Source organism: Brachyhypopomus gauderio, chromosome 3 (assembly GCF_052324685.1).
Source record: "Brachyhypopomus gauderio isolate BG-103 chromosome 3, BGAUD_0.2, whole genome shotgun sequence".
NCBI lineage: Eukaryota > Metazoa > Chordata > Actinopteri > Gymnotiformes > Hypopomidae > Brachyhypopomus > Brachyhypopomus gauderio.
This window is the reverse complement of record NC_135213.1, coordinates 40,929,082-40,957,056: the sequence shown is the minus strand read 5'-3', so window position 1 is coordinate 40,957,056 and position 27,975 is coordinate 40,929,082. Positions and strand designations below refer to the sequence as shown.

General features: G+C 42.0%; 2 protein-coding genes, 1 long non-coding RNA gene and 1 other non-coding gene across 5 annotated transcripts; 1 reads left to right on the top strand and 3 right to left on the bottom strand.

Moving 5' to 3' along the window:
* Positions 1 to 22: 22 nt before the first annotated feature.
* nabp1a (nucleic acid binding protein 1a) lies at positions 23 to 2,598 on the bottom strand. Of its 2 annotated transcripts, none has more exons than XM_076998388.1 (7): positions 2,432 to 2,598; positions 1,922 to 2,014; positions 1,556 to 1,694; positions 1,375 to 1,446; positions 1,171 to 1,255; positions 910 to 970; positions 23 to 751 (listed from the first exon to the last, which is right to left on the bottom strand). In XM_076998388.1, exons 2-7 carry the CDS (start codon positions 2,010 to 2,012, stop codon positions 555 to 557), a joined length of 645 nt encoding a protein of 214 aa, XP_076854503.1. In that variant the 5' UTR covers positions 2,013 to 2,014; positions 2,432 to 2,598; the 3' UTR covers positions 23 to 554. The 2 variants fall into 2 exon arrangements, with proteins under 2 accessions (XP_076854503.1, XP_076854504.1); XM_076998389.1 differs by having other exon boundaries at positions 23 to 748.
* A 1,400-nt stretch (positions 2,599 to 3,998) lies between these two features.
* LOC143509537 (uncharacterized) lies at positions 3,999 to 8,843 on the top strand. Its single transcript, XR_013129702.1, has 2 exons — positions 3,999 to 4,055; positions 7,082 to 8,843. It is a non-coding gene; the product is annotated as an uncharacterized LOC143509537 (long non-coding RNA).
* trnas-cga (transfer RNA serine (anticodon CGA)) lies at positions 4,412 to 4,493 on the bottom strand. The gene has a single exon. It is a non-coding gene; the product is annotated as a tRNA-Ser (tRNA).
* On the bottom strand, positions 8,345 to 25,745 carry cavin2a (caveolae associated protein 2a). Its single transcript, XM_076998372.1, has 2 exons — positions 24,582 to 25,745; positions 8,345 to 9,981 (listed from the first exon to the last, which is right to left on the bottom strand). Exons 1-2 carry the CDS (start codon positions 25,569 to 25,571, stop codon positions 9,118 to 9,120), a joined length of 1,854 nt encoding a protein of 617 aa, XP_076854487.1. The 5' UTR covers positions 25,572 to 25,745; the 3' UTR covers positions 8,345 to 9,117.
* Positions 25,746 to 27,975: the final 2,230 nt, after the last annotated feature.

The window sequence follows — 27,975 nt, the reverse complement described above, 5'->3', positions numbered from 1 at the left end:
AGGACACAAATACAAGCTTAACAAGATTTTATAATTTCTAGTTTATTCCTAATTAATTAAACCTAAGTGTCAGAATCAAACTATCACCTCTCCCTTCACACAGTCACTTTTGGTACGTTTTTTGGCCAAGGGGCAAAACCCCAGTTTTAAAAAAGCAGCCAGGGGATTCATAGAACATGCCTGCCATAACAGACACGTCCTGAATTACAAGACAGTACGTGTTCACTGGGGATTAAATGAAGAAAGTGCTTCAAGTGTTCAAGTAGGGTGTATAGTTTCAAACAACACGCTTATGGAAGAGATGTGGAGACCATGTAGAAGAGACCGGCACTATGTGGGGTGGGCTGTGGCGTTTAAAACAGGCATAACTCTTCTCCCACAACTAGCTGGTCCACACCATTATGGTCTTAGGTGAGGAGATGACCGTCTGCTGATAGGACTGGAATACAAGACTTCATCTCTTGATTGGCAGTTACATTGCAGAAATATTCAAGCTTAGTGAGGATCTGTAGGAGGGCCAGGACCCACAAGACAGTGGTTACACAGTCATGGTCTCATCTCTTTGAAGCTCGTCTGGGGTCCCTGCCGTTGCTGATGGTAACTGAAGGTTTGGATGGGGCGGGGCCTGCTCCTGCAGTCGTTGGAGGCGGGCCGTTGCCTAGTACACGCCCATTGGTTCTTCCGGGAGCGGCGAAATTGGGAGGAACAGGGGCGGCACTATTGGGAAACGTCTGCACGGACCCGTTTCCTGCTAGTCAAAACCATTTCAAATTAGTCTGGTTCAAAATCAAATATTTAACTATACATCAGGATGTTAATCTCTTAACAATGCAAAGTAAGTCATACACCACAATAAAGAAACTGTAAAAAGATCACAACAGGTTTATGATTTTAACAACGTTCCCATACCTGCCGGTCCAGGAGTGCCCACATTTTGATTTGGTGGAGAATTTCCACGCTGTTCTTTACCCTATGGGGAAGGAGAAGAGGATGATGAAGAGCCCCTCTGAGCAGCTTCATAACCAAGTGTCTAAGCTACTTACTGTCAGAAGTTAATCAAAATCATAAATAATTCATATATGAATTATTCAATGATCAATTAATTATTTAAAGGTTTTATTTAAAACTTTTTTGACTGCTTCATACACAGTCCAGTGTACGTGATCTTACCCCTTTGTTCAGTTGGTTGGTTTGGGCTAGCAGCTCTGGATTGGGTTCACTAAAGTTTGGAACCTCTGAATAAACCATACAGAATCTGGAGATGGGCAGTAAAGGAGACTGATGCACCACTACACAGATCCTGAACACATTAAAATCAACAAGATCTCCTTTTATAAAGTCAACATTCAAGCCAAAGTCCACAGATCTACTTACTCCCCAATTTTCTGTAGGTCTCCACCTCGGCCAGTGTACAGGGTAAGACAGCCTTTCCACATAGAAGCATAACTGCAAAAGGGAATTAAAAAAATATACACAACATGCAGCACAACTTATAAAATTTATTGCTTGGCCAAAATTAACTGAGCAGTAAAAAGTGCCCTAAAAGCCCCCTGACCCTCGCGTAAGGCGAATGATGTCGCCGGGCTGGATGAGGCTGCCCAGTTCATCCCAGACAGAGATGGCGATGCTCCCGCTCTTGTCCGCCACTTTACAGGAGCGCACCTCATGACCGTCTTTTGTCTTGGTCACCCGACCTAGAGGAGAGAAACACACCGGCTGACGGCGCTCGTCTCCCATCTTAACGGACACAAACACGAAGGAAACATCGGAGAAAGGCGGAGGAGCGCCGGGCCGTTACAGGAGGCGAGGAGAGACGCGTTAAAGCGGACAGGAAGTGGCCAAGCGGCCGGACGGAGGCGCACGGACGCCACGCTGGACACACAATGTCACGAGAAACACGTCGGTCGGCACCACAACTTACCTATTTCCAACACTATAAAGACGATATTTAGATTTTTCGATCCCGGCTTCACGTCTTTAATCAAAGCCGCCGCCTCGCTGGAGATATTCATGTCTAAGGACGGAGGCGAGTGGGATATAGATCAGCACAAAGCAGCATCCGGCACCTTAAAGACCAACAAAACCCACAGAACCAACATATCTGCCCCAGAATCAACACATCTGGCCCGGGGTAGTGAGCGTGGCGGTCTCACTACACCAGACGTGTGTGTGTGAGGAATGTGCTTCACCACAGTCATGAAGGGCCAAATCTGAGACTAGACGAGATTATAATCCTGCCACGGCGCTTCTCTCCTCATCCACACCCCACACACCACGTCTACTCGCTCATACTCCATCATTCAGGTGAACAAAGATGACTGTTGCACAACCAGCCAGGCGACGAAACTCCTGCGCCCCCTACACACCCAAACTTCTCCTTACTTCAACCACTCACACACTCTCTGATGGGTGTTAGGATTAAACCATTTACCTAAGGGTTCCTATATGTGAGCCATTACAAACATACGACCATATCAAAACCTGACCACGGCAAAAAATAAATAAATAAGACACGATAAAGGGTGTAAAAGCCCGAGTCGCTCATGTTAGTGGTGCGCGCCTGCCATCCCAGTTGCGCCTCCCCTAGTGAACAAAGCATTGAGAGCGCAGCGTGTGCGCTTATATAGACACGGACCCAACCATTATCCCGCAGATAGGGGGGGGACTGCGACCAATACATAACTCACAACATCTGAGATTTACCAGGGGCATCTGGACATTATATTTCTTAAAAAGATCAAATACAACTGTGTGGCTACGTTTTCTTGTGCAAATTAGAAGCAAACTCACAATGTAACATACACACAAATCATTGGTGCTTTCCGTGTTCGTGGTACAATGATCTCGATGTCTGATTGGACACCACGAGGAATGTGGCCGCATGGAGAGGAAATGCACACACGTCACTTCCGTGAGGCTTTTAATACCGTTTCATTATAATCCTGATATTTGTGTTTCAGGCGTATTGTAGAGTAAGATGAGGTGAATTAAAAGTAATGTTCTGCCCAAGTAGTGATCTCGCTCTGTGACCGTTTGGTAGATAGAAAATAATCTGTGCGAGATGAAGCTTCACATACTGTAATACTATAATAATCTAGTGCATCACAAACTCCCCAGAAAGACCTGCAGAAGAGACAGTCCAAAAATACATTATTATAGTGTATAGTTTAGTAGGAAACAATTTTTAAAAATTTGAAGAGGGATTAACATATATATATATATATATATATATATATATATATATATATATATATATATATATATATATATATATATATATATATATATATATATATGTGTGTGTGTGTGTGTGTGTGTGTATATATATATATATATATATATATATATATATATATATATATATATATATATATATATAAATAACTTAGTATGTATGTGTATATATATACATATAACTATTTATAATATATATATATATATATATATAACTTAGAGATGACATTTGATATTTCAGAGAACTTTATTTTAATATATTAGTGGTAAGGTGAAATTAACCGGACTTTTATAAATTTTTCCAGACGACAGGAAGAACATATCCAGTATGGCGGTTGCAGGATAGACAAGTAAAATCCAGATACCAGATACTGATATAGATATGTAGAGATGTGTCACGCCGTAGCTGTTCATTTAATTTTCTTTAGACGTTGATAAGGGATTCAGAATGAATTTACATAAATCACTTAAAACATTTAAAAAATCACATTGCATTAATATTAAGTACTACACCATATGTATCAGAACATATCTTAATTGCATTTCAAGCAGGTGAAACTGTAGGAGATAAGCGACATATGCGATGGGCCGGTAAACCATTCCTACCAAGTCCTAACATAAATCTAAACATTTGAACTGGGTGAAAAGAGCCAATCAGATCCTAATAAAAGCGCCACGTCACCACGTGGTGGCCAATCTCGCTGCTGATTGGTTGGCTGAAGTTCGGTACTTTTATTACACTTTATTCTGGTTATTATGAGGTACAGAACCGTATTGCAATTTAGCAGTCGAGAAAATCGTTTTCTTCAGCAATATTAAAAGTAAGTACCACTGAATGACTAATTTTGTCTTGACTGTAATTGTTAGTTAACACGGTAACTGCCTTAAAAATACCCAAAATGTGTATCTTAAACTTATCGTGTGTAATGGTTAGTGATTAATGTTTTCACCAGTCCTTCAGGTTGACGTAGAAAAATGCGCAGCTCTCTGTATGTTCCACAGCGTTTATGTATGCACCATTATAAATATATACTTGTAACACTTATTATCTACTTACTTTAATATATACACATCGTTTTTTCCTCCCCCACGTAGCAGTCCGTTTTGCCCCAGATGTCTGGTATTATAACAGTAATATTGACATAATAAATGTGTGAGCCGAGCAGAAAAGCGAGACCGTCACGAACAGGATTCGAACCTGTGCGGGGAGACCCCATTGGATTTCGAGTCCAACGCCTTAACCTCTCGGCCACCGTGACGAGGCGAACTCCACCTAGATATTTACATAGAATTGCAGCTTCCGTTTTAATATCTAGAGGAGTATTTACAAAAACACATACTAAAATAAAATATAATAATTATCCGCTGCTTAGTTTCCCCACAAATGTTAAAACCTTATGGTGTGATTTTTGTTTCAATAGTTCCACAAAAGCAAAAGTAAATCCAAGAGCAGAAAGTATATGTTATGAATGCAAAACAGAAAAATATATATCAAAAGTATATATTTTTTATATAATTGGTTATTTGAAACTTATTTTCGTTTGCATTTTGACAAGTTTTTGGTTCCATTGTTTTAGTTTTTTTGGATTTTCCCAGTAAGGTCTTTTGCTTCTGGAATCTCTCTTTGCTTCTGGTTCGTTTTTTGCTTCTGACTTTTGGAACACATTTCACGTGTGGGAGGGTCTTAGATGAAGGCGTTCCTCTGCAATCTCCATTGGTCACTGATTCCGGACTGACACAGAGCTCTGAGACCGCCTCTGGGACCAAGCCACGCCCACCCCACCAGCCTCCCAGCGTTTTCAAACATGGCGGAACGCGGTGGTTCTGTTTCACAGTAGCATGTAAACTAAGTTTTACCATTAAAGTTTATACAAAGGTTATAATTAATTGGTAAATGGTCTGTAGATATTGCAAATGTACACTGTATAATAACTACATTAAGCATGCTCACCAGCACGAGCTTTTTAAAATTTTAGTGAACTGGATGGAGAGAACATTGATGTGTGGAAGAAATATGAGTATTTGCAATATCTGGTATGGCGACGGACGGGGGGTGGGGGGCAGCTGGTGTACGAGAGGTGATGCCAAATATAGTAAAATCCATAATAGTAAAAAACACCAAAATTAAAGCCAAATACAAAAATTAAAGCAATACTGAAAAGTGGCCACCCTATATACAACCAGCTTTGTTCACTCACACTGTTTTTCAGTGTTCTGCAGGTACCACACACAAACACACATCACATGCATCTTGTGCTGTCCATATTTTATTAAGAAGTGAACAATATTCATTGAACCATTGAACATAGAGATACTAAACATAATACATGTCAGACATGACATTCAGACACTGTCCGACTCAGAGATAAAAACAAAAAGATTTTAACTTGGAGGGGTGCGAGTAAGAAGAGTAGTCCATTGAAACGCAGAGTGCGGATTAATTTCCTTCTCACTTTAGACCCGCGGGGGCGCTAGCGAATGATCCAGGAGGAGCGAGTAACTAGTCGCTACTATTGTGAATGTAGCAAAACGGTGACAGAAGCTACAGCAGCGATTAAATTAAAAATAATTTAAAGGCTAGCTTTAAACACGCTCTTCCCTGTTGACTTCTCTCACGGTAATGTCGCGCTGAAAAATATTGACCTGTCTTGTCAATATATGGAGCCAGATCCGTAAACGCGAGCCGCTTTCGCCATTCCAGATGGCTCAGTCAAAACCATTATATCTTAATGAACCAATAAATAACATCAGCGGCAAAAATGAGTGTAAAAAATACCAGGGTTCATCATTTAGAACTACAAAAAAAATCTTGTTTCTTATTTTACTATCTACCTATTTTTCATAAGAGTTTGTTTTACCGCAAAATACTTCAAAAACGGCGAATTTCGCCGCAAGGTGACAGATTTTCATGCCTGCATCCAGTTCACTAAAATTTTTAAAAGCTCGCGCTGGTGAAGTGTGCTAAATATTAACTGCCATGCTTAATGTAGTTATTATACAGTGTACATTTGCAATATCTACAGACCATTTACCAATTAATTATAACCTTTGTATAAACTTTTATGGTAAAACTTAGTTTACATGCTACTGTGAAACAGAACCACCGCGTTCCGCCATGTTTGAAAACGCTGGGAGGCTGGTGGGGTGGGCGTGGCTTGGTCCCAGAGGCGGTCTCAGAGCTCTGTGTCAGTCCGGAATCAGTGACCAATGGAGATTGCAGAGGAACGCCTTCATCTAAGACCCTCCCACACGTGAAATGTGTTCCAAAAGTCAGAAGCAAAAAACGAACCAGAAGCAAAGAGAGATTCCAGAAGCAAAAGACCTTACTGGGAAAATCCAAAAAAACTAAAACAATGGAACCAAAAACTTGTCAAAATGCAAACGAAAATAAGTTTCAAATAACCAATTATATAAAAAATATATACTTTTGATATATATTTTTCTGTTTTGCATTCATAACATATACTTTCTGTTCTTGGATTTACTTTTGCTTTTGTGGAACTATTGAAACAAAAATCACACCATAAAACCTACTTTAATATAATGCAAAATAATGCGAGCTGGGTGGCTAGTGTTACCTTACATGGCCACAAGATGGCGCCCGAGCATCAACGTGAACTAACACAGAGCCGTCGCAGCTTCACTGCGATTAGAAGAGACTCAGAACTTCAGATTTATTCAGCAATTAATTTGATATAATGATAATGATTGTGTTTCATTTAGTTGACTGTTTAAATGGTTAAAGTGTACTGCGAATCAAAGCCTGACCACACATGACCAGACATAAACTTGAAGTTAAATAAGAATTCCAACTTTTTACACTTCACATCTGTGCCATTACTAACAGGCAGAACCTTCTCAATGTTCATCACCACAGCTCCCTGGGTATGGGAGATAAAGAAGAGATTGGAGTCTGGTGCAGTGAGAGAGAGAGAGAGAGAGAGAGAGAGAGATTTGCTGCCAGTTTGACATGTGGTTGATGTTAAATATGAGACAGAGCACATCTCTGTCTGGAAAATACCTTAACTCTTTCTCAAACACTCCGTACACTAAATAAATATGCTAAAAATTATGGTTAAAAAAATGGTGTACATATAAAATGGATTCTGTCCAGCTTTTATTTGTTTTTAATACTATAAATGATAACAATTTTACAATTACTTAACTGTAGAAGTATAATCAAGTGTAAATGATGTACACATATTTATCTGCCAATCTACCTAGCTATTTATAATTAGTATAACCCTGAATTATAATATTTTGAATATTTGATATATTTTGGGAATTTTGGGATAAACATTCATTTTCAAAGAAATATTCCTGATCTGATGGATGATGGAGAACATTACTACAACTAAGAGGAGAAGGTGGAGAAGCCGGAGATCTTTGGAGTGTGTGGGTCCTCCGTACTTCTGGCTGCTTGGTGAAAGTATGCCATCAATCGCAGAACCCAGACGCCTCCTCTCTCATCTTCATTCCGTGGAAAATGGACTTCGGAGCAGCGATCCATCAGAAGCAGGAATGTGGCTCTCTCAGCTGGTGCGTGAGTGCACGTATGTGCGCCTGCCTTGTATTTAGTGTGGACTTGTGATCGCCAGTTCTGGAGACGGCCTTCGCCGCAGTATTGACCGGGCCTATTCCAACACTCACCTAGTTACCTACAGCTCACGAGGACTGAAACACTGTGGGGTCTTCAGCACATCTGGGGGAGGAGCAGTGAAGACGTTCAGCTTGGGTTGTGTCCGGTGCTGATGGAATGGCATTCTTATCGTTTATCAGTGCTGATCTGTTAAACTACTTTAATTGCTTTAGAGAAACAAGCATTACCCTCTAAATATACCCCACTGAAGTATATTTTGTGGTATCTGCACAAATTCATTTGCATTGTCTGCGTGCTCGGTGTGCATGCTTGCTTTTTGTGTGAATTCAAGTGTGTGTTTATGCATATGTGTCTGTGTGTACATGTAAAAGTAAGTTTCTGGCAGAGCAGAAGGTTGCCATAGCGATGGTCGCCAGCTCTAATGGCCTCTTCCCTGACGATTTGTAAACATTCCTTCCACCGAGAGACGTGCCACCATTTATGTCAACAAACGTGTTTCCACACGTTCAAAACATTTATTGAAGTACTTTAATAAAATTTGTAATACATGAAAATAATACAAACAGTGAGATACACTGACTAGTAAGTTATCTGACTTTTTGCACTGAAATTATATGAAACTTGACAAACATGAGCTTACTGAGAAGATACAACTAATAATGGCACTACGTTTAGAGACTGAATCTCCCACTGACGAGAATAATATTTAGCAATTTCTGTAATTTAGATAATTTCTTAATTCAATTCTGTGGCGAGTCTCATTTGAGTGTATTACAGGTCTGCTGAATTAAATATATAACTTTTCTGTCCTGCATTTGGCATCATTGTATTTTGTTTAATTATATTTACCATTTACCAAGTTGAACATCAAAGCTGTGTATTCATCATTTTCATTTGCAGTTTCCAATCTAGATAATTTCTTAATTATTTCACTCCTGTTAGGAGTTACATTTGAGTGTGTGACAGAGCTGCTGAACAGAACACTATGTCAAGAATACGTCTACATGCAGCAGAGGTTAAAAATTATGTACAAAAAAAATGAAATATAACTTTTCTGCACTATCCTGCGTTTTACACTATTGTATCCTCTTTTGTTAAAGTATATTTACCCTTTACCATGTGAACCTACGTAGGGACAGTGTCTGTTTACAGAAATAAGGGTTATTTAGCACACTGCTTCTGTTTCTGTCAGATGACCTCTTACATAAGATAACTAAGAATGAACATGTGGTTCTTACACCAACACCTCTATTGTAGTCAGAGCACTAGTTGCATGGCTACATCTATGAGGCTTGCTGGATAGCTACTGAAGCTGATGGAGGTGTGGGTGGAGACCTGGTCTGCTGCTCCACCTCGTCTCCACCAGCATCATTATCATTCTCATTATCGTGACCATTCTCCACATTCTGTTGCAATGCCACATCATCATCTGCAAGCCCGTTGGAGGGACCGTTATTGAGATTTCCCTCATCTGCAGTGCAGATTACGCCGTCCACACTGCCTGGGCTGGACTGAACGTCAGGCTGCCCATTAGCATGTTCTCCCTGGAGAACCTCAGCCACGAGCATCTGACCTTCTGGCTCCCCCATGGCAGGAACCTCCACTACCGTCAGGGAGCTCTCTGGATCTCCAGGCTGAGGGACCTCTTCATCTCCATCTCGCACCTTCTTGACGTTGAATGTCATGGGTGAGACACGGAAGGACGAGCTTTTAGAGGTGGGGCTCTTGGGATGGTTGGGCGTGAAGCTCTTCTTGATCTTCTCACGCCGCTCTGGAGGAACGATCTTGTTGATCTTCTTCTCAATGCTGCTGCGGGAGAAGGCCTTCTTCAGGCTATCCACCTTCTTCAGGCTGGAGCGTTTGAATTTGTCTGCGCGGGAGCGCTCGACGCGTCCAGCCCCCAGGCCCGGTAACTCCTCCTCGTGGATCTCCAAATGGGGCTCCATGTCCTCCGCTGTGGGGCTTGCTGCTCCCTCGTCCTCGTCGGAGGACAGACTGATGGTCTGCAGGCCTTCGTCGTGGGAGACGTCCACACCCACAGCAGGAGGTGAGGTAGGTATCTCATCCTGGATTGAGGGTGAGGTCAGATCTGCAAGCTCTGCTGTGGAACCCTTAGTTAACAGCGTGGAGGGGATCTCGTTATCCTCCTGAAGGAAGAAACAGACAGTGTCTACATTAGGTTTACCAAAGTTTAATTAGAAACCACAGCAAAGACCAGCAACCCAAGGCCCAAGCATTTTTTGCGGGCAGTGAGGAAGTTTAAAAAATAAAGTTCCAAGATAAATTATGTTCCCATTATTGTTACAGAAATGTAAAATTCTCTATAGGCACTGCAGAACTCCACAACTTTTAATTATTTACTATAAACTGCTATACTGTTATCAACTGTAAACTTTTATTTAATAATCTTCTCTCCTCTCCTAAAATAGTCTTACACATCTGTCCACAAGTTACTCTGAACTTCTCAAAAGGAGCATAATAAATATGTTCTGTTATAACATGTCTGACTGTTGCAAAAGATCTGTGTGGGTGTTCCCACAAGTCCCTGCTGAAGAAGTCATGTAAATCAATCACTTCAGGGCTAGAAGGTGCTCGTGTTTCTTTAGCTGCACTGAAGTTGATTAGACACCACTCAGGGAGTGGCTTTGACTCGCATGGCATTGTTGCACATAAGACGCATTTATATGTGTGAAAGGTGCTCAACGCATGTGTTTCTCAAGCCAAACTGTGGGTGGAGTTTTACTGAAGTACCAATTCATCTCTCATTATATCCACAAACGGCACACTGCTGCAGATATTGAGTAAAGCAGTCCAACAGGTCGTATGGAGTCTGAAGGCTCAATGTTGTGCATTTGTGGCACAAAAAACTGAAGGGAGAAATCCCAAAATTCAGAAACAACATCCAAGCATTGCAAAAATATTTTTACGTTAGGCTGAAGAAAATCCCTAAAGCTCAAATGCGACAAATGTGATGTAAAAGGGTTTTTCAAATAAACAATGATATATCAAGCCAAAAGACCAAATTAAATCTATGCTTCTGGAATGTTTCGATGGCGCCCCTAAGTTTCTTCACATATTTTTTCTGTCAAAATTTCTCAAATGCACATAACATTTGTGGAATGTTTTGAAAGCCAGCTTGATTAACTTTCTGTTATGATACTTACTAAATTATGCATTAAGTACAGAGATCTATATCTACATGTTGCCCCTAAGAACTGCAGACACCAGACATGCCTCCTGTCATTAAAATATCACGAGAGAGAGAGAGAGAGAGAGAGAGAGAGAGAGAGTAGGGTAAAATACCTGTAACAATATATGAAATAGCTTCTTATTGAGTCTTGTGTTTCACACAGATTGACCAACTCCACGAGGCACATATAGATACAGAAGGATTGTTTGTCACCCTGAGGTTGAAAAATATCATGAATGGCGAAGTCATGGGAGGTATTCTGTAGGATCAGTGGGGTCTGTCCTCAGGGCAGGGAGGGGCCGGACGGGATCCGTCAATGGGGTAAGAAAGAAATCAGTGTAAAGGGACACATGCACACATACACAAATACACACACACACACACACAGAACTGTATATCCTGTCAATAAATGTGTTTTTCCGTGTTGCACTTTTGGCTATATTTCTATTTTTAAATGTCTCTGACAGGTTTGCAGTTCATTGCTTAGCCAAGTTTCCTGGTTTTAAACAGCTTTAAGTGAGGTAAAGGTCACTGTATTATGTTATTCTATGTATGACGCAATGTGCAAATAGACCAGAGTAGGATGTAGTTGTGTTACTCCAGGACAAAACGCTAACCTGTTATTTAAAGAACTTCAATGCTGTCACTCATCTGATTTCATAAGGAAAACTGAAAAATTTTATCTGTACTTTTTCACTTTTTCTGTCACCTTACTGATGTTCAGAGCCAAAGACAACAATTGTGTCACAAACCACATGTTGCTCAATAAGTTGCACTGTCACATTACCTCAGATCTTACAGGTATTTGGTCCTGTGCCTTGATTATGTTTTTTAAAGGTTGATATTCTCATACTCTACTAGACATATGCAAAATATTTCATTTTAAAACCTTCAGTGGAGAGTCAGACATGAACTTATACGTTCAGCTACAGATCGTTTCATGCGGTTGCTTAGTTTGTGGTCATGAAGATTATACACGAAGAAGAAGTTTGAGGTGTTTTTCAGTTCGTTTTTTTTTCTTTTTTCAGTTTTTCGGTGCTCCATGAAAACTGTGAATAGAGTGACACTCCCCGGAGCCGTGTTCCTGTCCAAACCAGTGCGCATTCTTGGTTAACCAGTTTTTGTGCTGCCACTGCTGGCTTCCTTGTGAAGAGACACGAAGACACTCCTCACACGCTTGCACACGGCACAGAAACCCAGCACGAAGTCGAAGCTATGTTGCTGACTTAGGACAGATTCTTTTTGCCTGGACACGGGCACGTGATTACAGTCTGGGGAGTCTCTGCAGAGCTGGAGAGGTTTGTGCACAGGATATTTTGTGCTGAACCAAACATTAGCGAATGAAAGAAAGGTATGCAAATGTGTTAGAGAGAGAGAGAGAGAGATAGAGAGAGAGAGAGAGAGAGAGAGAGAGAGAGAGAGAGAGAGAGAGAGAGAGATCGCTGTGGGGGAGGGCAGGTATTAAGTGTTGCATGTTACACAATAGTAAGCTGATTCCAAAATAAACTCAGAGGCAGAACCATCCTAATTTTAGAGTGTGAGAGAAGATATAAATAAAAATACAGTAAATTCAGCTTTTATATCAATAACTGAATCCAACAGCCAATTCGTGTCATTGCAATAGCCACCTCAGTGTGGAGATATATACATATATACACATATACATATATACATATATACATATGTGTGGAGATATATACATATGTGATTAAGACATGTTTTATTAACGGATGCCTTCAATAATTTGTGCCCCATGGACCCTACAGCACCTTTTTCCATTAGTGTATCACATTATATAAATGTTATATTTGCCCACTGCCTCTAATGAAAGTGATTGCTGTAATGGCCAAATAAGCTTTTGTTTATTGTCTATTGTCTTTCTATCTTTCTAGATTATATCCTTTTAGTTCTGACTGTTATCATTATAACCACAACATATACCATATACACACATTATATATACCATATATTATATATTATACACACATGTTGTGTTTCATAATTGATTCTGCAAGAATGACAATAAATAAATAAATATAAGCATTTAGCCTTTGACCTTTAACTAACTGCACAACAGAACAGAAGGCTTTGCAGAAACTAGTGGAGGGAGAGTGAGAGAGAGTGAGAGAGAGAAAGAGAGAGAGAATCTTTGAAAACACTCACATGCTCGTACCTGTGGTTCAGTGTGTAATCAGAACCCAGATAATTTATGCACCCTATTGTAGGCCCCAGACTTATTAGAGTGGAAACATCACAGAAAAGGAAGACAGAGGGATGTGTGTGTGTGTGTGTGCATGTTTGTGTTTGGGTGTGTGTGTGTATATATGTGTGTGTGTGTGTGTGTGTGTGTGTGTGTGTGTGTGTGTGTGTGTGTGTGTGTGTGTGTGTGTGTGTGTGTGTGTGTGTGTGTGTGTGTGTGTGTGTGTGTGTGTGTGTGTGTGTGGATGGTTGTGTTTGGGTGTGTGTTTGACTCTGTGAGCAAATGTAAAAGCATTTTAACCCAAAGGAAGATCACAGAGACCTCATGCTTGGAACACCAACATTTGTGTTTGTTCAAAAAGACCAAGAATTTTATTCATAAAACTCAAACCTTTATGCACCCGTTATGAGAATCTTACTCAAAACCCTCTTGTACTATTAGCAAATTCAAGTTTGAGCCTGTTCTAGGTCTCTCTGTGTAACAGATAAGACCTGATCATGCTCCTGAAATAAAAGATATCCTTGATAGAGAAAAGAAAACTACTGACTGATTCAAATATGGACTAGTAAAGCTAGTCCTTTTCACATTAAAATTTGTTTTTGAAAAGTATTATCTGGTAAGCCTGTATTTGTATAATTATATTCAACTATAAGGGTGTGAAATAACAAATTAGTGTGCATTCATATTCGGTGCAGTTCCATTCTGCCGCTGGACTCATCACAGTAGACTGGAACTCAAAGTGATGGGGTGTAGAACGTCTGCTTCTATTTGAGGGTGTTTACACATAAATTGGATATGTTTTAACATCCTCCCCCACCCCCACTCAGAATGCGTTAATGGACAGGGGCCCCTAGCATGGGGAGTGGCCCCTAGCATGCCTCCATCTGTGCACATTTGACTTGGAAAACAATGTGTTGTCTGCATGTGTTTTGACTACGTGAGGCTAAACCCTTGTGCGCGTGCGTGTAATATCACTGTGTTAACCCACCTAACCACTTCAAGGACTTTTGCCTTGAGGACCTGTTGTGTTGATGGATGCCTCAAAGAGCAAAGACAAGCACACACAGGTTCTGGAAGAGCCATGTTATTACAGGATTTCAGAGAAAGTTAAATGGAAGCTAAGCGCTAAGCGCTAAGCGCTAAGCACGTGTCCAGCTGCCCAACAGCCGCCTCACATGCCACACAAACGGAGGAAGACATGTGACCTCCCTCCATCTGTAAACAGGAAGTACTACTGAACTGATGCTCCCGCGACCTGCAACCAGCACAGACAAAATGAACAAACGAATGCAAAAGCACACAGCAGACGAGAAGAGGCGCATTCACATGCCCTTCACTCATCCGTCAGCTCTGGATGGATGGAGGGAGAGAATCACTGGCCCCTTTCCCGGACGAGAAAACGTGAAGAACCATGAACATCTGGCCAGAACACAGAGTTCAGGGAGGTGCTTCATGAACCTGCCCCCTTCCAGAGTGGAGTCTCTTTTCTCCTGCGGGCGTCTGCGGTCACTACACCAGAGGAGTGGCCAGAGTTTACCTGCTGTGGTCACTACACCAGAGGAGTGGCCAGAGTTTACCTGCTGTGGTCACTACACCAGAGGAGTGGCCAGAGTTTACCTGCTGTGGTCACTACACCAGAGGAGTGGCCAGAGTTTACCTGCTGTGGTCACTACACCAGAGGAGTGGCCTGAGTTTACCTGCTGTGGTCACTACACCAGAGGAGTGGCCAGAGTTTACCTGCTGTGGTCACTACACCAGAGGAGTGGCCTGAGTTTCCCTGCTGTGGTCACTACACCAGAGGAGTGGCCAGAGTTTACCTGCTGTGGTCACTACACCAGAGGAGTGGCCTGAGTTTACCTGCTGTGGTTACTACACCAGAGGAGTGGCCTGAGTTTACCTGCTGTGGTCACTACACCAGAGGAGTGGCCTGAGTTTACCTGCGGTGGTCACTACACCAGAGGAGTGGCCAGAGTTTACCTGCTGTGGTCACTACACCAGAGGAGTGGCCAGAGTTTACCTGCTGCGGTCACTACACCAGAGGAGTGGCCAGAGTTTACCTGCTGCGGTCACTACACCAGAGGAGAGTTTACCTGCTGTGGTCACTACACCAGAGGAGAGTTTACCTGCTGTGGTCACTACACCAGAGGAGTGGCCAGAGTTTACCTGCTGTGGTCACTACACCAGAGGAGTGGCCTGAGTTTACCTGCTGTGGTCACTACACCAGAGGAGTGGCCAGAGTTTACCTGCTGCGGTCACTACACCAGAGGAGAGTTTACCTGCTCTAGTCACTCAAACATTGTTGGAACATTGTTGTAGCTTTCAGTGTGATTTTAAAAAACGGGACACGTGGTCTTTACATAGAGAACTTCTCCCTTCTACTTTAGTTTAATGTTTTCTTTGACATTCACTTGGGCGAAACTGTGTTTCTCCTTTAATAATCTGCGTTGTCCACATAATGATATTCATTGTTTTCTATGTTAGGTGTGCACAGAATGGTATTAAGCTAGTCAGCTGTAGCTGGTAAAGCCGACGAGATGATCAGTTAGATCTCTCTGCGTGCCTGTGTGAAGTGTATGATTCTTCTACCTGTGGTAATTATATTGCCTCACATCACCTGTGTGCTGTAGGTGTGTGTGTCTCTCACTTCTCCACAGAGGGATGAAAAAGAAATGCTACTTAATCCCATTTTCTTCTGGCCAATCCAGTGTCCTGGTAGTCTAACTGGTAGCCATGATTAAGTCATTCCTGCCATACCTTAAATGCCAATGACAATAGGTCTACTATATCATTATTCAAGCATGTTCCTATATCTGTAAGCATACAGCTTTTGCTTAAGATAACGAAGCCGGTTATCTTGTAGTCTTCATCACCAACAACCTACACAAATATATGGACTTAGTTAACTTCAGAGCACCAAATAAGGGACAATGATCTTAGTCCTGAGCGAAACCATGACTAGTATCCCCAACTTCTACACCTCTATACTAATACTTCTACATCTCTATACTAATACTTCTACATCTCTATACTAATACTTCTACACCTGTATACTAATACTTCTACATCTCTATACTAATACTTCTACATCTCTATACTAATACTTCTACACCTCTATACTAATACGTCTACATCTCTACATGAATACGTCTACATCTCTATACTAATACGTCTACACCTCTATACTAATACTTCTACATCTCTATACTAATACTTCTACACCTCTATACTAATACTTCTACACCTCTATACTAATACGTCTACATCTCTACATGAATACGTCTACATCTCTATACTAATACGTCTACACCTCTATACTAATACTTCTACATCTCTATACTAATACTTCTACACCTCTATACTAATACTTCTACATCTCTATACTAATACTTCTACACCTCTATACTAATACATCTACACCTCTATACTAATACGTCTACATCTCTATACTAATACTTCTACACCTCTATACTAATACTTCTACACCTCTATACTAATACGTCTACATCTCTATACTAATACTTCTACACCTCTATACTAATACGTCTACATCTCTATATTAATACGTCTACATCTCTATACTAATACGTCTACATCTCTATACTAATACGTCTACATCTCTATACTAATACGTCTACATCTCTACATGAATACGTCTACACCTCTATACTAATATGTCTACATCTCTACATGAATACATCTACACCTCTATACTAATACGTCTACATCTCTACATGAATACGTCTACATCTCTATACTAATACGTCTACACCTCTACATGAATACATCTACACCTCTATACTAATACGTCTACACCTCTATACTAATACGTCTACACCTCTATACTAATACGTCTACATCTCTATATTAATACGTCTACATCTCTATACTAATACGTCTACATCTCTATACTAATACGTCTACATCTCTACATGAATACGTCTACACCTCTATACTAATATGTCTACATCTCTACATGAATACATCTACACCTCTATACTAATACGTCTACATCTCTACATGAATACGTCTACATCTCTATACTAATACGTCTACACCTCTACATGAATACGTCTACACCTCTATACTAATACGTCTACACCTCTATACTAATACGTCTACACCTCTATACTAATACGTCTACATCTCTATATTAATACGTCTACATCTCTATACTAATACGTCTACATCTCTATACTAATACGTCTACATCTTTACATGAATACGTCTACACCTCTATACTAATACGTCTACATCTCTACATGAATACGTCTACATCTCTATACTAATACGTCTACATCTCTACATGAATACGTCTACACCTCTATACTAATACGTCTACATCTCTATACTAATACGTCTACATCTCTATACTAATACGTCTACATCTCTACATGAATACGTCTACATCTCTATACTAATACGTCTACATCTCTACATGAATACGTCTACACCTCTATACTAATACGTCTACACCTCTATACTAATACGTCTACACCTCTATACTAATACGTCTACATCTCTACATGAATACGTCTACATCTCTACATGAATACGTCTACATCTCTACATGAATACGTCTACATCTCTACATGAATACGTCTACATCTCTACATGAATACGTCTACATCTCTACATGAATACGTCTACACCTCTATACTAATACGTCTACACCTCTACATGAATACGTCTACACCTCTATACTAATACGTCTACATCTCTATACTAATACGTCTACATCTCTACATGAATACGTCTATACTAATACGTCTACATCTCTACATGAATACATCTACACCTCTATACTAATACGTCTACATCTCCACATGAATACGTCTACACCTCTATACTAATACGTCTACACCTCTATACTAATACGTCTACATCTCTACATGAATCCATCTACACCTCTATACTAATACGTCTACATCTCTACATGAATACATCTACACCTCTATACTAATACGTCTACACCTCTATACTAATACGTCTACACCTCTATACTAATACGTCCACCATGAATATCTTGTGCACAGCTGAACTCGTATACTAATACGTCTACATCTCTACATGAATACGTCTACATCTCTACATGAATACGTCTACACCTCTATACTAATACGTCTACACCTCTATACTAATACGTCTACACATCTATACTAATACGTCTACATCTCTACATGAATACATCTACACCTCTATACTAATACGTCTACATCTCTATACTAATACGTCTACATCTCTATACTAATACGTCTACATCTCTACATGAATACGTCTATACTAATACGTCTACATCTCTACATGAATACATCTACACCTCTATACTAATACGTCTACATCTCTACATGAATACGTCTACACCTCTATACTAATACATCTACATCTCTACATGAATACGTCTACACCTCTATACTAATACGTCTACACCTCTATACTAATACGTCTACACCTCTATACTAATACGTCTACATCTCTACATGAATACATCTACACCTCTATACTAATACGTCTACATCTCTACATGAATACATCTACACCTCTATACTAATACGTCTACACCTCTATACTAATACGTCCATGAATATCTTGTGCACAGCTGAACTCGGTTGTCCTTCATGTTTAACTTGGCATGTCTGTGTTGATAACTTTGTGTGAAGCAGTTGAAAGAACTGAGATAAAGAGAAATAGACAGAGTGACAGACAGAAGGGCAGAGGGTTGACAAACCTGAATTGGCACAGTGAGCATGATCTTGCCCCAGCACAGGCTGCCGTGTCATTTTCTCTTTTTTGCTATTGTTCTGACTCCACCTCTTTGGTTTCTGGCAGGTTCCTCCGGTCTTCTGCTCTTTTGCCTGCTTCACATGTAGCACTCTAATCTCCACACTCTCTTTAATGGTTGGCAGCAAACTTTTTTTTTCCTCTTAAAAAGACCTGTTTTATTTCATTGAACCTTCTCTTTCTCTACGCCCTCCCTCAGGGGACTGGACCCTTGTTTGCCTGGCAGCTCAGGGAGAGATGGATGAAAACTGAGAGGAAACAACCAGGCCACTGGGTGTATATGAGATACTGAGACCCCAGTGAATACTCCTCTCCTCCATCTGTATATTCAAACATTGCCTAAACTGTCAGCATGTTTCCATGTTAACCTCCTATGGCATTCTAGCTTGATAAAGCCCGTGAGATGCTAAACACTATCCTTATAGTTACACTAAAATGACAAGTGTAATGTAGGCCTACTGTTATTTTAATGGTATGATTTAGCTGCATTGGATGTTTTATTGTGTTCTATGATACTAAACAAACAAAACAATAAACAGACACGTAATGGCCCTCTGTCTCTTGTATTTTGAGGAAACAAAATATCTTAAATATATGACTTTTTTGAACAGTAAAACAGATGCACCATTGCTGATGCTCCTGCAAAAGAGTGCGTGTTGTCCGGGGTTTTGTTGTGCAGGCTCGTGTGTGTTTGTATGCCGTGATTCGCGTTAACATATTTATGTGTCACGGACGCACGGGACATACGTAAACATACCGTAAACATGGGCTACCGGAGAACTTCCCTTCATCGAGTCTTCAGTGTTTCTACATTACACTTCATTCGCCTTGTATGTAAAGACACGTAACTGCAAACACTGCCAGAGGTTCCAGTGTTAAACAGTCAAATGAAAGCACTAAAAACACAGCTTTGGCTTAAATGTATTGTGTGTATGAGAATGGAGACTTTTCTCTTCGCCTTCCTGTAATATAACGAAGAAAACCCCAAAAACAGAACAGATTTAGTTTGAACTGTAGGCTACCTACTTGTAGTGCTGGCGAAAAGTACAACCGGATTTATGTACGAGTACCAGCTGTTAAAATCGGCACAGCACAAACTCACAAATACAGTCCCGACGAGCTGAAGTAACTAAGGCCTTGTGTTGCCCACCAGCTCCCGTTTACACCTTTAACACTAATGTCTGCTTTACGTGTGTGTGTTAGTGTTCAGCTCCATGGCGGCTTGAACGGGTGCAACTCCGGACTGATTTGACCAAAACCAAACTAATTAAAACGTAAAAAGTACCAGATTCATAAAACGACGCTACGCCACCAAAATGTGCAGCAGTCATTGGAGTTCTATTCAAAAAGGTTCGGGGGCGCGGAGATAACGAGTGTCAACAGTGAAAGGCAAGGCAAGTCCCCCCCCCCCCCCCCGCCACACACACACACACACACACACACACACACAGTCCTGCTCGTGTAAAACATGGTGTGGTTCTGTGAGAGGTGTCCGTATAAAACATGGTGTGGTTCTGTGAGAGGTGTTTGTGTTAAACATGGTGTGGTTCTGTGAGAGGTGTTTGTGTTAAACATGGTGTGGTTCTGTGAGAGGTGTTCGTGTTAAACATGGTGTGGTTCTGTGAGAGGTGTCCGTATAAAACATGGTGTGGTTCTGTGAGAGGTGTTCGTGTTAAACATGGTGTGGTTCTGTGAGAGGTGTCCGTATAAAACATGGTGTGGTTCTGTGAGAGGTGTTTGTGTTAAACATGGTGTGGTTCTGTGAGAGGTGTTCGTGTTAAACATGGTGTGGTTCTGTGAGAGGTGTCCGTATAAAACATGGTGTGGTTCTGTGAGAGGTGTTTGTGTTAAACATGGTGTGGTTCTGTGGTGTTTGTGTTAAACATGGTGTGGTTCTGTGAGAGGTGTTCGTGTTAAACATGGTGTGGTTCTGTGAGAGGTGTTTGTGTTAAACATGGTGTGGTTCTGTGGTGTTCGTGTTAAACATGGTGTGGTTCTGTGAGAGGTGTTTGTGTTAAACATGGTGTGGTTCTGTGAGAGGTGTTTGTGTTAAACATGGTGTGGTTCTGTGAGAGGTGTTCGTGTAAAACGGCGGTAGCGCCGTATGTCACTCAAACACTGAAATATCCTGGCAATTAACATTTATGAAAGTGGAAAGTGTTCCTGTGGCTATTTTCACAGTAAATCTGTCGGTTGGTTTTATGGATTTGGCAATGTTTTTCATTAATGTTAATTCGATAATGAAACGCTTAAATGTGAAAGTGTGTATTTTTGTTCCATATTTTTTTGACTGGGTATTAAGGGCAAACATATAAGGGCGTCAGATAAAAAAAGGTACAGAAACGTCTAAATGTATTCCATATCAAAAATATAGAATCTCTGATACATCCAGGCCACAAGGTGTCAATATAGTTGTCGTTTAATAATGTGAATAGTTGATACTTGCCAAATATGCCATTTGTGATTGGAAAGAGTATTGGTGCCTTCATGAGATCTTTCTGCTGTGATTCATGCTTTTCTTTTACAACGTGTTTGCTTAATGTGACTTTATAGACCAATATTAAGTAACTATGAACGGCATACCAAAATATTCTTTACCAGGATATTTATACACCAGTTTGACAGGAGTGTGGGGGTTTGGCATTTCACACTTTATTCAGCACTGCTGGAGAATAAATGTTCATGTTTATATGAACAATTTTTACAAATCTGCTGAGTTGTTCACGAGTCTGCATGGAGAAATGAAGGAGCTCAAGGAACTAAATGAGACTCAGGAGCTGAGAAAAGAGGAGAGAACCTTCAAAAAGAAAAGAGGAGAGAACCTTCAACCTTTCTGCCACACCTGGCATGACATGGTAGAGAGCACACAAGCTACCATTTACCACGTGTGTAGCACCTGCTTGTGGTAACAGGGGACACACCCCACCGATAACAACCTCTACCTCTTACACACACACACACACACACACACATGCAAAGCAACATGGAGGTGGGGTGTCCTGCTTCTCTGCTTCTTGAAGGTGTGGATGAACTAGAGGGGTGTTAAAGCAATTAATGGACTTTTAACCTGTTACGTCTGTAGATATAGTGGGATTTGTAACTATAGATACGTGTAACTTTAACTGCTTAATGAACAGATGAATGTAACTCTGTGACATTCCCTCAGTGTCCCGATGGCTCCGCTAACACAGTCTGATAACTGCAGTAGCAGCATTTACTCAGCTGGGCAAGTGCTGCAGGCTTCAGGTGAGATCTGAGAACAGAGCAAATATATCTCCACCACACACTATCACAGCCACCTGGGTCTCCATCCTGCCCCCACCCCTCCTCCCCCATGCAGTGTTGTGTGTGCACTACGCCTGTTCACTTTTCTCTCCTGAGTCATTAATGGCCAGATAGATAGATAGATAGATAGATAGATAGATAGATCTTTATTGATCCCTTTGGGAGGTTTCCCTCAGGGAAATTAAGATTCCAGCAGCATGACAGTAATAATAACATGCTCGTAGCCCCGCCTTTCCTCCACCGTACGGCAGAGTGAAGGATGAAGAGCTTCATAAAGGTGAGGCAACCTGATCCTGAACACATCCAGCCTGACCCCCTGACCCCTGACCCCCTTGGATAAGTGCTGGATATGGCAGCTCGTTATTCACACTTTGCACGTGTGTTAGTGTGCCAGCCAGTGATGAAACGTGCATGTGGGGGCAACTGTCTGTGCACTAGGTAAAAAAAACAGAAACAAACAAACAAGAAACAAAGGATAGACAAAGAAAAGAAGGTTTTATATTTCTGAATAAAACCAAATCTGTCTAGCAGAAGTGGTTAGTCACTCACACACACACACTGTGATGTCGGTTTGAAGCATTACTATTATCAACCAGTTGCCTGTGTCAACCAAATCAAAGTTTGAACATGTTGAACGGGCGATACCACATAAGCCAGGTGGGTGGCAAAGGATTCAAATCCAAATGATGTAAATTATCTCTGCTCTTCTCTGTAGTATGTTGTGCTTTTTAAAGTGGCATCACAAAACTCTTAAAATGGTATCCAAGCTCATTTACTTCCAGGTGAATACAGGCTTTGTGTCCTTTCATTCCTTTATGACCAGGAAGTGTTCAGCAGTGCAAATAATGGCTGTGTTGTTCTCCTGCGTGTCTCTACAAGCTCGAATGTGGCTGAGTGGATGAAGTTAACTCAGTTAACCCCACACACCCCATATAGTTAACCCCACATAGTTAACCCCACACACTCCACACAGTTAACTCCACATAGTTAACCCCACACACTCCACATAGTTAACTCCACATAGTTAACCCCACACACTCCACACAGTTAACCCCACACAGTTAACCCCACACACTCCACACAGTTAACCCCACACAGTTAACCCAACACACTCCACACAGTTAACTCCACACACTCCACACAGTTAACTCCACACACTCCACACTCTCCACACAGTGGAGCCCCACTCTCTAACAGAGAGCCCCGCACACTATAACACACTCCACCGTGTTAATCCTGCACACTTTACACAGTTAACCCCACACACTCCAGTCAACTCCTCTCTCCACCCTGTTAACTCCACACACTCCACACAGTTAACTCCACACATTCCACACAGGGCCATAAACACTTTTAAACTACTGTAATTCATGATTTTGTATGCAAAGTTTTCTGAATGTCAAATGGAACATGAATCCTAGAATTAGTGCCCTCCAGGGATGAAAGACACATCACAAATGTGAAGGTAATATGGCAATGGTGTGATGTCAAGAATTTCACACTGCCATGTATATGTATGTAACCTGGGCATGCTTTCACACTCTCACACTCTCACACTCTTGCCACCAACAGGAGTGATAGTCTACAGGTGAAATAGCTCACTGCTCCTTAGGACCACAAAGATTAGCCAAAGCAAACACACAGAGAGCTGGTGCAGCCGGCATGCTGGAACCAGGAATGAAATAATGAAATGAGCTTTAATCTGAGTGAGTGGCAAAAAAACCAGTCAGTGTAATATAAACACAGCAGAGCTGTTCATTACTGTGGGGGAAATGGAGATAATGAATGTGAGAACAATGACGAATCTCCAAGATTCTTCCCTGATACTCTATAATCCATAATATATATATAAAATACTCTACATAATCTATATAGTACTCTATAGACACAGATAAGACCCTTCTCTCTCTCTCTCTTTCTCACTCTCTCACACACCATTTCTCTCTCTATCACACGTTTCATCTCCAACACAAGCTCAAACTTCTTCACCTCCTGCTGTCGTTCACATGCTTGTACTTGGGTGATTAACGTGCATGACTGAGCATGCTCTGTGCATCCTTCACGCACGCTTTCCAAACTACACACACACACACACACACACACACACTACACATATACACCCTGCAATAACACACCTGTCCTATACTTGATCAGAGTGCTATTTTATATAGGAAAGATTAACCTAAAAAAACAACAAAAAATGTATCCCTGACTTACAGTAGCAGGTTATTGGTCTGTCAGTCATATGTTTCATGTCCCTTTAGGGTCTATAAAAACGTCCCGCTTTCACTCACCTGGAAGATGATCACCTTGAAGTGGTTCCTCTTGAGCAGGTGGGTGTGGTTGGCCTCCAACCGCTTCACCTGTGTGCTCTGCTTCTCCAGCCTCTCCCGCACCTCCTTGACGTAGCCGCTGGTCTTGCGAGATCGTTCCAGCAGCTTGGCCACGCTGTTGGCCGTGGACGTGTGGTTCTTGGCCAGGCGAATCACGTCTCCCTGGACGCCACGCACCACACCCTCCAGCTCCACCTGCCGCTTCTCTATCCGCTGCTGGTTCTCCTGCACACCCTCGATCATCATCACCAACTTGTCGAGCAGTGCCACCACCGTGATGGCGCTCACCTGACCGCCCGCGGGGCCCCCGGCCGTCTTAGAGCCCTGGCGTGTCAGGGTGTGAACGGGCGATGAGGGTGAAGAGGCCCGGCTGGGAATGAGAATGTCGGCCTCCAGGTCCGGAGGAGCTTCAGCGCTGGACAGACCAGGAATGATGCTGGAGATGCGCTTGGCTGGCAGAGTGGCGGACCTGCGGTTGGTGCCGGTTGGTCCAGGAAGGATGGCTGAGTTGCGGTTGGATCTGGCTGGCCCAGTCAGGGTGGTGGAGGTGAGTTCGGAGCTGCAGGTTCCAGTCAGGGTGGTGGAGGTGTGTTCGGAGGTGCCAGACCCAGTCAGGGTGGAGGTGGTGGGCTCGGAGGTGCCAGACCCAGTCAGGGTGGAGGTGGTGGGCTCGGAGGTGCCAGACCCAGTCAGGGTGGTGGAGGTGGGCTCGGAGGTGCCAGACCCAGTCAGGGTGGAGGTGGTGGGCTCGGAGGTGCCAGACCCAGTCAGGGTGGAGGTGGTGGGCTCGGAGGTGCCAGACCCAGTCAGGGTGGAGGTGGGCTCGGAGCTGATGGACTCAGTCAGGGAGTAGGAGGGATCTAAAGAATCGGACTCATATTTGACGAGCCCAATTACGCTGGTGGACCCTTGGCGTAAACTGCTGACAGCGCGAATTGAGTCTTCGCCCATCCTTTAGAAGGTCTGGAACAAAATCTTCTCTGTAGAAAATGATTTGTAAGGTGTCAGAAGGAGGTAAGACGGCTCTTGCTGCAGGGTCTATAAACCTTTCTGCTGGTCTTTCAGGACGTGTCTCGCCCACGTGTCCACACTCCTGTTCCTCTCGCTGCTCTGAAGCCCAACAGCATTCCGACACTCTTAAACTCCCCACACACCCAGGGGAGGAGCCTGTTGCCTTAGCAGCACAGCCCATTAGTGTAAGGCAAGACGAGGGGTCAGTGATATCTGTGTGCTGTATGTGTATATAAGAGAGAGAAATATAATGACTTTAAGATCATGCAGTTGTGATTTACCAGCATAACTTAATGGAACTGTGATTATTAGAGATTAAAACACCTGATGTATAATAAGCAGTGAACAAATCCGTGTGTGTGCGCCTGTGTGTGTGTGTCTCTCTCTCTGTGTCTGTTCTCTTTTATACCTCTCCTTTTGTATTGTATTCTTTTTTTTCATCTTCTGTCCTTGAGAGTAAACTGACATTTGGACAGTGGAACAAATGTTTAAACAGTGAGCTCATCTTTACTCCTGGCACCAGACCAGATTTTGCCCTCATCACACACTCTCATACACACTGTTGTTGTCTCATCACATACTCTCATACACACTGTAGCTGCCTGATCACACATCCATACTGTCAAACTGATCAGTGCTGAATTGGATAACTGACAGTTTTTGTATACAACCCATATGTATACTGTAGATATATACCTTTAAATTACAACTATGTTATATATAATATATCTTTGCCCATGAATTACAGGGTGTGCTTCTAAAAACACAGGTGGTGAGCACATGTCAAGGTTGTAATAACTCATTTTGAAATTAGTGTTTACATAATTAAATGAAACATGAACTCATACACAAACACACATACACATATTGTTTATGCTGTAAGTAAACAAAAATGTTCTTTGGAGGAGATGTCTTTCTGGAACAAAGTTCCTACAAAACATCTCACACACACACGTATGCACATGCACACACAGACACACCTAGACACACACCCATTCCCCAATATACACACACCTAAACACTAACATAACCACACCTAGATCACATCATACACCTAAACAACACTGCTCATTGCTCTCGTTAAAGTGGTTGAAAATCTGAAACAGATAGTTTGCCTGGCATTTTGGACACCGTAGCAGAATCGACCGTTTTGGCAACCCCTGGTGGCCAACAGCAGCCACTGCAGCTATGGTCTGTCCTTTATTTATTTTAAAATGTGCCATATTTTGTCAATTGTGATTTTTACACCCCTATCGAAATTTGTCCTCTGCTTTTAACCCATCTGTGCAGTCAGAACACACACACACTAGTGATTACTAGGGGCTGTGGATCACACGTGCCCAGAGCGGTGGGCAGCCCTAGCCCGGCGCCCGGGGAGCAGTTGGGGTTAGGTGCCTTGCTCAAGGGCACCTCAGTCATGGCCTCAGGTCTGGGAATCGAACCCATGACCCTCTGGTCACAAGACCAGTTCCCTTCCACCAGACCATGACTGCCCCATTTTAGTGCCACTCATTCGCAATTTTCTCACTAAAAGTAATATAGTTTTAATATTGTACTATGTTTGTGCCCAGTCAAGCACATACATCCACACACACAAACAAATGCACACAGACAACACAAACAAACACACACACACACACACACACACACACACACACACACACACACACACACACAGCACAAACACACACAGACAGCACAAACACACACACAGACAACACACACACACACACACACACACACATTTCACCTTCCACGGTTCATTCCCACAGGACTGCTCTGTCCAACGCTTCACACTAGCCTACACAGGGAGAACACCTTCTCTTTGCTCAGACGCTGTTATGCTTTATTGAGAAGATACTTCCTTTAGTTCTCCAACTCCTTAACTCACGCCTCTCTCCTCATTCATCATGTCACATTCAGTATTTCTGTCTGGGACAGTATCCCAGAATAACATCCCACAAAACAATAATGATGTGGCCATCACTAGTGTATAGTGCTCGACAGAATAATATCCTAATGAAAGTGGTAAGTGACTCTGGCAGCTGAAGAGGTGAGGCTGGTTTTGCTTTCTGATTGGTTTGGGATACTGGCAAGGCAAGATGAAAGACACTTAAGATGAAAGACAACACTTAAGAGCAGTTCTTGTGCAGTTTTGACCTAATGTCTCTCCCAACTGTAGGAATCATCCTTTAGATTAAAAGTTGAAACACTGTTCCATAACTGAGGGGCTTTCAGTCATGATGTGTTCAGAGTGAAGCTGCTCTCATCCGTGAAGAGCACAGGTCACCAATGGCGAATCTGCCAGTCTTGGTGTTCTCTGGTAAATGCCAGTCGCCCTGCA